The 13,399-nt window shown below is 43.5% G+C and overlaps 1 protein-coding gene across 2 annotated transcripts in view; it reads right to left on the bottom strand.

Moving 5' to 3' along the window:
* Positions 1-13,399, bottom strand: part of CTTNBP2 (cortactin binding protein 2) — a 114,385-nt gene that overhangs the window by 26,412 nt on the left and 74,574 nt on the right. For both annotated transcript variants that reach the window (XM_083574310.1, XM_083574309.1), the window contains exons 9-12: positions 11,600-11,717; positions 5,797-6,072; positions 4,075-4,170; positions 2,309-2,388 (exon numbers count right to left, since the gene is read on the bottom strand). In XM_083574310.1, coding sequence (XP_083430436.1) covers positions 2,309-2,388; positions 4,075-4,170; positions 5,797-6,072; positions 11,600-11,717 — 570 coding nt within the window. The remainder of the gene's footprint in view (positions 1-2,308; positions 2,389-4,074; positions 4,171-5,796; positions 6,073-11,599; positions 11,718-13,399) is intronic.

Raw genomic sequence — 13,399 nt, 5'->3', positions numbered from 1 at the left:
GTACCTCGGGTTAAGAACTTAATTCGTTTCGGAGGTCCGTTCTTAACCTGAAACCGTTCTTAACCTGAGGTACCACTTTAGCTAATGGGGCCTCCCGCTGCCACCAAGCATGTTTTCTGTTCTCATCCTGAGGTAACGTTCTTAACCAGAGGTACTACCTCCGGGTTAGTGCAGTCTGTAACCCGAAGCGTCTGTAACCTGAAGTGTCTGTAACCCAAGGTACAGTGGTACCTCAGTCCATTCTTAAACCAAAACCATCCTTAAACCGAGGCGCACTTTCCCTAATGAGGCCTCCCGCCGCCGGTGCCCTTACACCGTTCAGCTTCCATTCTTAGACCGAGGTAAAGTTTGCGAACCGGGACGCTACTTCCGTTTTTGCGGAGTTCGTAAACCGAATCATTCGTAAACAGGGCTGTTCTTAAACCGGGGTACCACTGTACTGTATAATGTATTAACTGGAGTGAATGTTAACAAAGACACCAGTCAGTTATTACCCCGAAACAGAAAATCAAAATGCCATTTAATATAAAACGCCAGGATGTAAAGTGCTACTTTGGGTGCATCCAAGGACTTTGTTATGCTCAGCAGAGTTGTTGTATTTTCTCCCCTTTAACCAGTAGATCCCTGTGACATTTTATCAAGTGTCAAAAGCAATGGCGCGCAGTCCTGCTATTTGAGAATCCCCTTGGCTGCGCAGAATGAACCGTACAATTCTTTGGACTGTGAGCATGATTTGGTGTTTTTTTTAAAAAAAATATCTATGTATCTGGATAGAATAACTACAGAGGAGGGCTTTTCAAGTATTCTGCATTTCCTGTGCTGCTATTCCCGGAACGAAATCTAACGCTCGTGTCTCAGTTTCCTAGCAACCTAACTACCTGTAAAGGGTTCTGAAGATAAGTTTACAAATTGAATTCCAAGAGGACTAAATTAGCTCTCTGCCACTGTAATAGCCATGTCCTTTGAAGGCTAACTAGCCACTCCTGAGAATTTGCTTCCATGCTTTTAAGTGGAAACAGATAGTAAAAGGAACTTTATAGTAAGTGAACTCGGTGTACGAAACTTTAGTGAAGCTTTATAGCAGGGAAGGGTGAGCTGTTTGCAGGCTGAGGTCTGCATTCCCTCAAGGACAACCTGTCAGCGGTAGGTGGGGAATTAGAGGTGAAAGTGGAGAGAGAGAGAGCAACAAATGCAACTCACAATGTTATAATCTGACTCGTTCCAGCCTGGCAAAAGCATGCGAAGGGCTGGTGAAGGAGGCAATGGCATGGTGCAGTCCAGGGGGCCAGAAACCTAGCACTTGGGTCTGAGAATTAGTTACCCATCTAATTCTTATTCTTATTCTTATTCTTATTCTTATTCTTATTATTTATTATTATTTATACCCCGCCCATCTGGCTGGGCTTCCCCAGCCACTCTGGGCGGCTTCCAAAAAAATATTAAAATACTGTAATACATCAAACATCAAAAGCTTCCCTAAACATGGCTGCCTTCAGATGTCTTCTAAAAGTCTGGTAGTTGTTGTTCTCTTTGACATCTGGTGGGAGGGCGTTCCACAGGGAGGGCGCCACTACCGAGAAGGCCCTCTGCCTAACCTGTAACTTAGCTTCTCGCAGTGAGGGAACTGCCAGAAGGTGCTGGACCTCAATGTCAGGGTAGAACAATGGGGGTGGAGACGCTCCTTCAGATATACTGGACCGAGGCTGTTTAGGGCTTTAAAGGTCAGTACCAACACTTTGAATTGTGCTCGGAAACGTACTAGGAGCCAATGTAGGTCTTTCAAGACCGGTGTTACATGACAGTTCTGTTGCCCTGATAGTTAAATGCAGCACCCATGTTCAGAGGCAGTGCTCCTCTGAATCACATTTGCTGGTATGGGAGGGCTGGTAATATTTCTGGGTTAGCGGAGTCTGTAACCTGAAGCGTATGTAACCTGAAGCGTATGTAACCTGAGGTACCACTGTAGTTTAAAAGATCTCAAGAGGAGGACTGAGGGTGCAGTCACACAACTATTTTACTCCCACTTCAACATGGGTTTTGTCATCATGGTCAGATCCATGAGAAACTTGGTTATCTGAATCAGTCCATAACATATTTTGCTCTTGGCAGAGAAGACAAATGTGGAAAAAAATCTGTATGTTGCAGAGGTTCAAGCACTGGCTCCCTTCTAGAGAGTACTGTAGAAGGGCAGAGCTCAGGAGACTCTCCCCCAAACAGTTAGAAAATACAAGAGGTTTGTTAATTTTTACAAAATTATTGCGGTGGAGAGAGATGAACGTTGCTAAGGCAGAACTAAGCTGATCCTTACCAGCCTGAGGTAATTCTGCAGCGTCTGAAGATGGATCATAGATGTATAAGTCACACTGTGCAGACAGCCTTCTTGAGGACCTTTAAAGGAAAGGATACAAATGAAAACAGCCCTAAGCTCTGTGGGGGGTTAAGCTGCATGGAGCCAGAGCTGTGATAAATGAGCAAGTTTTTTGGACACCAAACTATAGGGATCCCTGCAGTCCTAAAGAGGTTCTGCTTTCCCCGGCTTGCTGCACTTTCATTCCCTGCTTCTGTCTCATTTTCTTGCCCTTGGAATCTCTGCAATTTGCCCTTTCTTTCATCCTGCCAACCATGAAGAATCTTTCCTGTGGTTGTACTCCCCAGATCAGGTACTCCCGAGAAGCTATTTTCTGAAATTACTGCCACACAATAAATACAAGAGGGGACGTTCAAGAGTCCTCCCAGCCTGGCCAGATGCAAATTGTGCAGACTTTACAAAGAGGCACAGACATTTAATTTTGCTGTGTTTTTTGCACATTTCTACTCAGAAGTAAATATATTTGTGCTTAATGGAGCCTAGTCCCAGGTTAAGTGGCACACAATGCCAGCTGGAGCAATAAGGAAATAAAATGACTTTGTGCTTTTTTCTTAAGTGCTGTGGGTTAAACCACAGAGCCTAGGACTTGCCAATCAGAAGGTCGGCGGTTTGAATCCCTGCAATGGGGTGAGCTCCCGTTGCTCGGTCCCAGCTCCTGCCAACCTAGCAGTTTGAAAGCACGTCAAAGTGCAAGTAGATAAATAGGTACCACTCCGGCGGGAAGGTAAATGGCATTTCCGTGTGCTGCTCTGGTTCGCCAGAAGCAGCTTAGTCATGCTGGCCACATGACCCGGAAGCTGTACGCTGGCTCCCTCGGCCAATAAAGTGAGATGAGCGCCGCAACCCCAGAGTCGGCCACGACTGGACCTAATGGTCAGGGGTCCCTTTACCTTTTTAATGGCAAAAATGGTGAACTACAAAAGCAACACCATTTTAAAAATGAAAGCCGATCACTCTGCTTTCCACAGTGGTCAGAGGCCTAAATTAACTCCTTTTTGGAATTAATCCACTGTGCACACTAACCTGGGATTAAGCTCGATTGAGCATAAGTGGGACTTATTCAGACCACAATATGACTGGTTGACGACTTGAAGCTATGCTAATTTGCATATTGGGGGGGGAGGGAAAGGCACGGCCTCTTATAATACAAAGATGAATCAGTCTGGTTAAACGACCCAAAATTTATGATACAAGCTCTAAGTCTCCTTTTGCAGCCATTTTATGCCTCTTTCTATATCTTCACAGCAGTCGTGTGAGTGGGCAAGAGTAACCAAAGTCAGGAAGTGAGCAAAAACAATGTGAAACTGCACATGCTCAGAGTATTTGCTTTTTGTTTATCAAGGCTGGCAAATAATAATAATAATAATAATAATAATAATAATAATAATAATAATGTGTTTTGCTGAGAGCTGTGAAACTGCATATTGTGAAGGGCCTTTTTTAAAACATGGATCACAAATATTGTTCTAATATTTTCACTAGACAATACTACTTTGTGGCTATAAACTTCCCTGCTTTCCTTGTTGTTCAGGTTTCCCCTTTTGAACATATTGAAGGAAAGCTTCTTCATTCGCTGAACTTAAAAGCTTAATAAGAATCTAGCATGTAATTACTTAAGATGACAACTGTCAGCAAACCATTGGCTATCCATCACAATAAACATTTACGCAAATATGGGAAACCAAAGCAGGAGCAGACATACTTACCAAGCAAAAATATGATTATATGCTCCACCTGATTCCTTTTCAAAAATTCCCAAGGTGGTTGAGGAAATGCCTGACCTATTGACCACGAAACGTTGCCTGTTAAGAAGAACATGAAATCGGTCATGCTTATATACACAAACACACAGCACATCTATATTTGAAGAAACTTTTACTATGGCAGAGTATATATGCCATGTCACATGAATTTAAATTTGGTTAGTTTTAATGAATATTTAATGGAAATATAAACCGTTAGTGTTTTAAAAAGCTTTACATAGTGCCCCAGAGTACTTTGGGCAACACAGTCAGATGGATAGGGTACAAAAATAATAAAGTTATCATCATTATCATTAAACAATAATGTAATGTCTACTTTTTTTTAAAGGAATCGTTTGGATTCCTGGAAATGTCATATCTCAAACTAAGGGCATGAGTTTCACCCCACTTCTGCCTTTGCCTACCAAGGATGCACAATATGGCACCTTTCTTATTCTGTAATGTTTAAAAGCTACCATGATACAGGGGACTAAGAAAAATAAGCTTATACTGAAAGTCTAGAGTTGGCTCCAGAGTGTGGCCAATTTGCCAGGGACGGACATCAACAGAAGGTCCACTGCCCTTTTCTACGTTGCGCAGAGTACCCAAACAGATCAGATGCAGCCTAAGGGAATTCTTGGTTTACATGCCCCACTTGTTTCTTTATTTAAAGCATTTATACTCTGTCACCACAGGGTGATGAGGAATTGTGCTGGGTGCAGAAGGGAACGGGATGGGATGACGGCCATCGTGTGGTCTGAGTGACAGGAGAGGTACATTATTTTGGCACTGGGAGTTTGGACTGAGGTGCAAACCCAGCCAAAGAGAGGTACCGTATACAATGTAGTTTTATAGAAGGCAATAAATATGGCTTCCAGAATTGTCGGCTAGCCTCATACCATTTCAAAAGATGTATGAAACACTTCCCTACTCACTCAGTCCCCCAGCACACCACATGAAAAGGTATGCTAAGTGCTCTGACTGAAATTGTGAGTCACCTTGGGAGCACTTTGTCCTGAAAAGTGGCATATTAATATCATAATGAAACATCTGGAGGGCACAAAGTTAATGTATTGGCATCTACTTGTTTAATCATGGCTCGATTTTGGCCTTTGGGTAAGTATATACAGAGAACAAATGGGTTTCTTTATATTCCATCAGTCCATTGCAGAAGGTAAAAAAGAACAGGTAAAGGACCCCTGAATGATTAAGTCCAGTCAAAGGCAACTATGGGGTGCGGTGCTCATCTCGCTTTCAGGCTGAGGGAGCTGGCGTTTGTCCACAGACAGCTTTCTGGGTCATGTGGCCAGCATGACTATGCCGCTTCTGGTGCAACGGGACACCAGGGTGGAAACCAGAGTGCATGGAAACGGCGTTTACCTTCCCACCACAGCAATACCTATTTATCTACTTGCACTGGTGTGCTTTCAAACTGCTAGGTTGGCAGGAGCTGGGACAGAGCAACGGGAGCTCACCCTGTTGCGGGGATTCGAACTGCCGACCTACTGATCGGCAAGCCCAAGAGACTCAGTGGTCTAGATCACAGTGCCACCCGCATCCCCTCAATTGCATAATACACCAGGAGTTCAGTACAACGCTCTTAGCCAAGATACTTGTTGCATACCATGTAACCCAAAACATAGAGGAATTTTCTTTTTCTACAGAGCTAAGACTGCTAATAGATACCAAGTTTGATGGATAATATATTGCTTGCAGTGAGGCCGATGGTGGATTCTGTGGTGTTATTAAGTGTCAAGTCTTCTAGGCTCTTCCATCCATCAGAAGTGATTGCTTGGAAATGGTTTGCCACTGCCTGGCTCACTGCTTTTGAAAAATCATCCCATGCTGTCTGCTTGCGGATGTTTAACACGCATATAGTGTTTTCCATTTCGAGATCATCTGTACCACAATGGGCTGGCTCCACCTGGCTAAGTGCAATCCATAAAGGTATCTTCAGAGCATCTGTTTAAATAGAATGGGAGAACGTGAATGTAGCAAAATCTAGATGCAATGACACAGTTACAATAAATAAAAGGAAAATATGAGTATTCATCCATACATCTCAAAAGCAACATGCAATCCCTGGGTACAGTTGGTAGATCCATCAGATAGAAGAGAATATAAATCCAAGTTTGTTTCCTGTATAGCCAATTTTTTTAAATTCTTTGATCTAGCTGTAGGGAAAACTCCAAAAATGACACTTCAAATGTGATAGAATCAATACATCACACACACAAAAGGCTTTGATGTACGAAAGTTTGTGGCTTGCATAATGACCATCATGTGTGACAACAGAACAATTGTGTCCACCTTTTGATTTCCATGAGGTCTGAACTACTCCAAAGTAATCATAGGGAGTATTTAGCCTTTCCCACAGCACTTCAGAATGCCTGTTATTGAGTATATTTCATGCTGATCTCATTTTAAATTTGATTGATGGTACAGGTAGATTCATATTCTGTTTGATATGGTGTTATGACTGCAAATTAATGGACTTGCGTTTGAACTGCTGGTACTGGGCTCCCTTCCTGCACATGTGGTTTTCCCAATTCAGAAAGGTGATGCAGTCCGTAACGTTGCTGTTAGCATGGTTGTCATGGAGACAGATGGCATTTAAATAACTATTTCTGCACCACCTGTGGAAATGCCAACAACTTATAAAGGGACCACCTGGGCATGACTGCTCTAACTGCCAGTTCAAACACATCATACCCCTGTACCTAAATAACTCCGAACAACCTTCATGAAGAGTAATGCCTCAGTTAAAAAACCTCGAATGATTCCACAATCACTTATTCAACTTCTGAAACTGCTAGGACTGTTTTTCTAACATTTAATTAAAAACCTGTCTGTGAATTCCACTAGTTCTTGGCTTTGTTTCCATATGTGGGGAGAAAGATCCTCACTTCTGACGCCCTCTTACGCATTTTGAGAGCCGTTAACATGTCCAGCCCTGCTTTCATCTTTTGCCAGTTCTTTACCTATTCTTTCTACCTTCTTTCATATTCTTTGTATTCTGGGCATTCATCATCTTTACAACATGGAAAGCAGGGAGGCAGTCTCTCTTCTGTGCTGTGTTTTAGTTCACATACAACTATACTAGAGCTGAGCTGAAATTTCTCATAAGTCATCTGTCAGGGAACTGACATCAGAGCGCAGAGCGGAGGTAGGGCTCTCCGATGATGCAGGAGAAGGGACCAGCAGGGAGAGGGAGAATACTTCCATTGGGGAAGGAAATAAGCGTGACACCAGGAAAGAAGGGGAGGAGGAGGGGTCTTCGGAAGAGGGCTCCAAGACCCTTCCACAGGGTCCAGCGGGGAGAGCCCAGGACCTCCGCTGGCCACGCCCACTCTGCGCAGGAGACTTCCGCGCAGAGAGGGGAGGAGGAGACTTGGCGTCAAACAGCTTTTATGGTGGAAGAAGTTTAGGGAACGCCCACTGACGGATTCTGCCAGTGACTGAGACAGTCGCCTTGTAAGGGCTGTCAAATCAGGGAAAGGTTTAGCTACCCCAACAGCTGGGAGCAGTTTGGAATTTACCCACAAGCAACCCCCAGTTCCCATTACATCATCGTTGGAGGAAAATGCTAAGGTTTTTCTTTTTCTCGCCCTTCTATAAAAAAAGCCATTTTGAAAAATGTTCTTTAGGTTTTCTACCATTTTACACACACACACACACACACACACACACACACACACACACACGAATGATGCAAGGTGGACAAGTTGCCAATGCAGCAAAGACATGAAAACACACACACACACAATCACCATCAAAACTGGATGCCTTCTTCTACCTCACCTGCAATAAAATATACAGTATCTCTCCCACAGCAGCCTCTACAGCCACAGCAGGTGCTGTAACCCTCCAACAGTTTGACTTTACCCCTCTTTCACCGCCTTACGAGATGCGAAAAATAAGAAATATATAAGGAAAAGCTGTGCTAATGAGCCCCAAACCTCAATAAACTGTTTGGATACTTCTCCCTCTCTCTGGAGAGATTTGCTGAATAGCTCTTCTCAGTTTCTTCTTGCCCACAAATAGGGTGGACAATTTTGAGAAGCCATTTGCGGGTGGCTCTAGCTTATAATTATGTTATACTCTGGCCAAATCGCAGGTTCAACATTCTGAATGGCTTGATTATAATGCCAAATTTGCCTAAGTACTAGTTATACATGCAGTAAGGTAGAAATATGATGTGTCCCTTTGTTCTGTTCTGATCTCAATGCTATAGTTATTACGAAGTATAAAAAGGCACCCGGTATTCACAACAAAATAGTATTAAAATATATTGCTGGTTTGGATTTTATCTTCTGTGATTCCAAGAGTAGGCTTTTGCACACTACTGAACTTTGTGTTCTCTAAACAGTGCTGAAATCTCTTTTCCATACTGAAATCTGAAGGGTCTCCTGTGAACTGTACTCAAGAGATTGAAGTGCAGATGTTTTAAAAAATGTTGTTTTCAAATTGGGACCACACAGGAATAAGTACGTTTTCATGGTTGCTACAGAATAACTAAAGGTATAAGTTGCATAACAATTGCAAAAGTTATTTTTACATGGAACCAGAAGGCAAGCTTTAAAATTTGTTTCCTTCATTTCCGAGTTATTATGTCAAATAAAATAATGCCTTTTTTGTTGTTGTTACTTCTTACTATGCTGGCCAGGAAACTACAACTAATCCAGAATGCGGCAGCTGGACTGGTGACTGGGAGTGGCCGCCGAGACCACATAATACCAGTGTTGAAAGACCTACACTGGCTTCTAGAACGTTTTTGAGCACAATTCAAAGTGTTGGTGCCCCCTTTAAAGCCCTAAACAGCCTCGGCCCAGTATACCTGAAAGAGCGTCTCCACCCCCATCGTTCAGCCCAGACACTGAGGTCCAGCTCCAAGGGCCTTCTGGTGGTTCCCTCACTGCGAGAAGTGAGGTTACAGGGAACCATGTAGAGGGCCTTCTTGGCAGTGGCACCTGCCCTGTGGAACGCCCTCCCATCAGATGTCAAGGAAATAAACAACCATCTGATGTTTAGAAGGCATCTGAAGGCAGCCCTGTTTAGGGAAGTTTTTAATGACTGATGTTTTAATGTATTTTTAACCTTTTGTTGAAAGCCGCCCAGAGTGGCTGGGGAAACCCAGCCAGATAGGTGTGGTATAAATAAATAAATAGTGGCAAAAACCAATACAAAAGTGGCAGAAACAAAAACAAAGGAACAAAAGGGGAAATTGATTCCCACCTCTAATGGTAATACAGTATTACTATTTTGTTTCCCAAATCTTGCTGTGCTGTGAAGTGGGATGGGATGCCAAATGCCTTCGGTTTAAGACAGGAAGATGGAAAGCCTATCAGAGAAAAAGCTCTCTTAAGCGATCTTCTCCAGCACAGATCCCTGTGTTGCAAAATCCACTCTTCTTCCTGCTTCAGTGGCGGAAAACAATCTACTTCCATGCTCCTCAATTGATGTTAAAGGGTACAACTCTATTAACACTTCCATTTAAAGTTCCATGTGAGATCCAACCCCGGGGACACATCCATGTAGGTGCTAATTTAGGGCTCCAGATAAGCTGCCTCAGCATATCCAATCTCCACGGCATAAATATGGCACAGAAATTCTCTCTGGTGCACAGCCAAACCACACAGCTGACAGGGACCAAAGCAGGACTGGGTATATACATAATGGGCTTTCGCTTTCAACATAAGGGAGCCCCCTGGTGGAGGGAAAAGTGCATGCCTTTTCCAGAGAGATGTCACATGCTCACAGTTAAGTTTATCATGGGACGGGGGGGGGAGGGGGGAGAATGATATGCTACAATAGAAGCAAGAATATTAATTGCCAGAAACTGGAAAGCAGAATTAGTACCAACACAAGAGGAATGGCAGGATAAATTATCTGAATATCTCGAACTGGCAAAAATGACGGAGACAATTAGGAGACAGCCAAACCGAAAGTTAAAAAAGGAGTGGGAAATTTATAAATAATATTTTTTTAAAAAACAAACAAACAAACAGTGCCCTCAAGTTAAAACCTGGACATGCTTTGATCAATTTTCGCAAACCACAATATGGATTATAAGTACAGTATTCAGATAACAGAAGAAATGGTGAAATGATTAAAGAAGCAGTTTATTAAACAGATAATAAGACAGACCCGCTTTGAGGAAGACGGAAGTCTAATGGGGAAGATAAGGAATTGGGAATTAAGAACATGGTGGCATAAGTCCTTTTGTAAGAACGTATGGATATATGGATGTTTTTTCGTTATTATTTTATCATTTTTGTTAATTTCTTGTGTGCGTTTGTTAAGTAAGAAAACTAATAAAAAGCATATTAAAAAAAAAAGTTAAGTGTTAGCATTACAAACTGAATGGAAGACACCAGGCAGAATTGCCGTAGCGATCCAGTTCAGTGGATAACACTGGAAAAGTTTGCTTTGGATTCCAGCTTCAGTGTGATCTCAGTGAGAGGCCTTGCGCAAAGGACTATGGGCTGCTGTTAACTCTGTGCTGTAGAATCCCATTGGGTCATCTTAGCAATGAAATACCGTATTTTTTGCTCTATAAGACACACCAGACCACAAGACGCACCTAGTTTTTGGAGGAGGAAAACAAGAAAAAAAATATTCTGAATCTCAGAAGCCAGAACAGCAAGAGGGATTGCTGCGCAGTGAAAGCAGCAATCCCTCTTGCTGTTCTGGCTTCTGGGATAGCTGCGCAGCCTGCATTCACTCCATAAGACGCACACACATTTCCCCTTACTTTTTAGGATGGAAAAACTGAGTCTTATAGAGCAAAAAAAATACGGTAGGTATGGCAGGTGGCTTGGCTCTGCCGGCGCATTCCACCAAGCCAATATCCCCACCACCTTTGCACTTTCCCAAAAGGTGGTGTAGTCAGTGGTTCAGTTCCACCTGGTGAGCTGCTTCTGAATATATGACAAATGAAATAATAAAGGTGTTTTATGCGACCACTCACTCTCAAGCCAAAGGGATTTAATGGTGACATACGATTTAATAGACATAACAGCGGCATGCTGAACCAAATGTAGAGCATGGTCAAAAGTGGTAAATAATAGCAATAACAGCAACAATAAAAAAGTCAACCTGCACTATATTTGCCCAAAAGTGATGCCAAGGTAACACTATAAAACTTTGACAAGGCAGATTCCTTCTGGATGATGCGGGACCCAATCGAAAGAGCCATGTGGCAGTAGGGAATTTTAGCTCCCATTTACAAAAGCAGACTCCATTTTGTCTGTCTGTTTAGGAGCAGTCTCCAATTCGGACGTAGTCTCCATGGCAGTAAAATGATATTCTGCCAAGGTTACATCTCTCTGTCACACACATATCCCAGTATACCCGAGAATCAGCAACATACAACTACGCAGCAATATGCAATTTACAGCAATGGGCTTTTCGGCAATGCTTGGCCGCTGCACAGAATCTGCCGCTTTCCCAGAAATTTCCACGTATTCATGACTTGGCTGTTACTCACTCAGATTCTCTAGAAGCTGCTTGCAGTCATCGGTGGCAACATCGTGCAGGGTTTGGTTGCATTTATCTTCCCTCTCAGCCTCTAGTTCCCCGTGGCTACACAAGACTTCTAGGCAACTCTGGGAAGATAAGAGCAGGAAGGTTTCAAGGAATTAGCTTGAGCTGAAATTAAGTTATTACCTGAATCCACCTTTTATAGTGTCCTCATTTCAGCCCTTAAAATACATACTTCCAAACACTGAGAAATTATCTATTAAGAGGTTTGGTTTTCTGACAGGGAGAACTTTGACCACGAGAGCCCCTCATTTAATGTTTTCCTAGTCTGAATATGTAAACCTGAATTGGGAGTAGCTGTGGAAACTCTGGACCAGTGGTGGGCTGGATGAGGGCTGATAAACTGAGTTTATACGCTGACAGGACAGAGACTCTCTGGGTGAATGGTTCACATGTCCAGGATATAGTTAGCAGTTCTGGATAGGATTGCACTCCCTCTGGAGGAGCAAGGATGAAGTGTGGGGGTGTTTTGTGTCTGGAGGTGCAGGTGGTCTCGGTGGATAGGAATGCCTTTTACCAGCTTCAGTTGAGAAGATAGCTTAGGCTTTTCCTGGCCCAAGAGAGCTTGGCTACTATTTGCATTGGCCACCTCAAGACTGGATTACTGCAATATGCTCTATATCAGGCTTCCACTGAGTTTCACCTGGAAGCTGCAACAGGTGCAAAATGCAGCTAGGTTGTCGGTAGAGGTATCTCATCAACATCATATACAGTCATACCTCGGGTTGAAGTAGCTTCGGGAGGAATATTTTTGGGTTGCGTGCTGCGGCGACCCAGAAGTAACGGAGCGCGTTACTTCTGGGTTTTGCCACTCGCGCATGCACAGATGGTCCAAATGACGTCACGCACATGCGCAGAAGCGGCAAATCGCAATCCGTGCACACGCAGAATTGCGGACGTGGGTTGCATTCGCTTCAGGATGCGAACGGGGCTCCGGAACGGATCCTGTTCGCATCATGAGGTACCACTGTAAAACATGTGCTGAGGGAGCTTGCACCGGCTGCCAAAATGCTACTGGATGCAGCTCAAGTTGAGCATTTAAAGGTAAACCAGGTAGCCTAAGGGACTGCCTTGCCCTTATAAGATTCATGCCTTGCAACTGTAATCTTCCAATGGGGCATGGCTGAAATGGCTAATGCACCCAGAATCATGATGTTTTGGTACTATGGAAGTCACCCTCCTCAGCCACACCCTCACCTGCCCTGCTGTGCACCCTGCCTAGAATGTTTTTGCCTGGCCAGAATGTGCCGCTGAACTCTTTTAAAGCTTCTTGCTCACCTGGAGGGAGGATAGAGAGCCATGTGAAGAAATGAGCCTATTGCTTTGCCCACTTCTGCTTCTGCCTTGCCCATCACAGGCATGTGGGCCCTGGAAGGTTCTCAGGAAGGGGATGTGGCCCTCAGGCTGAAAAAGATTCCACCAGCTCTATGTGGATGTCTCCTAAGTGAGAATGAAGGGGTTCCCTACGCATGTTTCTCCTTTCCAAGTGCTGAGTGCCTATAATTGAATTAGCCACTTAATGAAAGCCAGTTCATGGTTATAAATCTGATCTAAATTTATTAACTTAAAGCATAGCTGGAAGCTTCCCACTGGCCACAAGAACTGTGCCATCTGCTGCAAACTGTACAATCTGCAAAATCGCCTTCTGTTATCAGGTGTCTTTCCCCCCAAGGATATCACGTGATGCCAGCTGTAGTGGACAGCTGAAAACAACACTAAATCAGCTAAATCATATCCAAAGGTCAAG

Source organism: Podarcis filfolensis, assembly GCF_964270895.1.
Source record: "Podarcis filfolensis genome assembly, chromosome: 10".
NCBI lineage: Eukaryota > Metazoa > Chordata > Lepidosauria > Squamata > Lacertidae > Podarcis > Podarcis filfolensis.
Note: the sequence above shows the minus strand (reverse complement) of the source record. Positions and strands in the feature narration are given on the sequence as shown.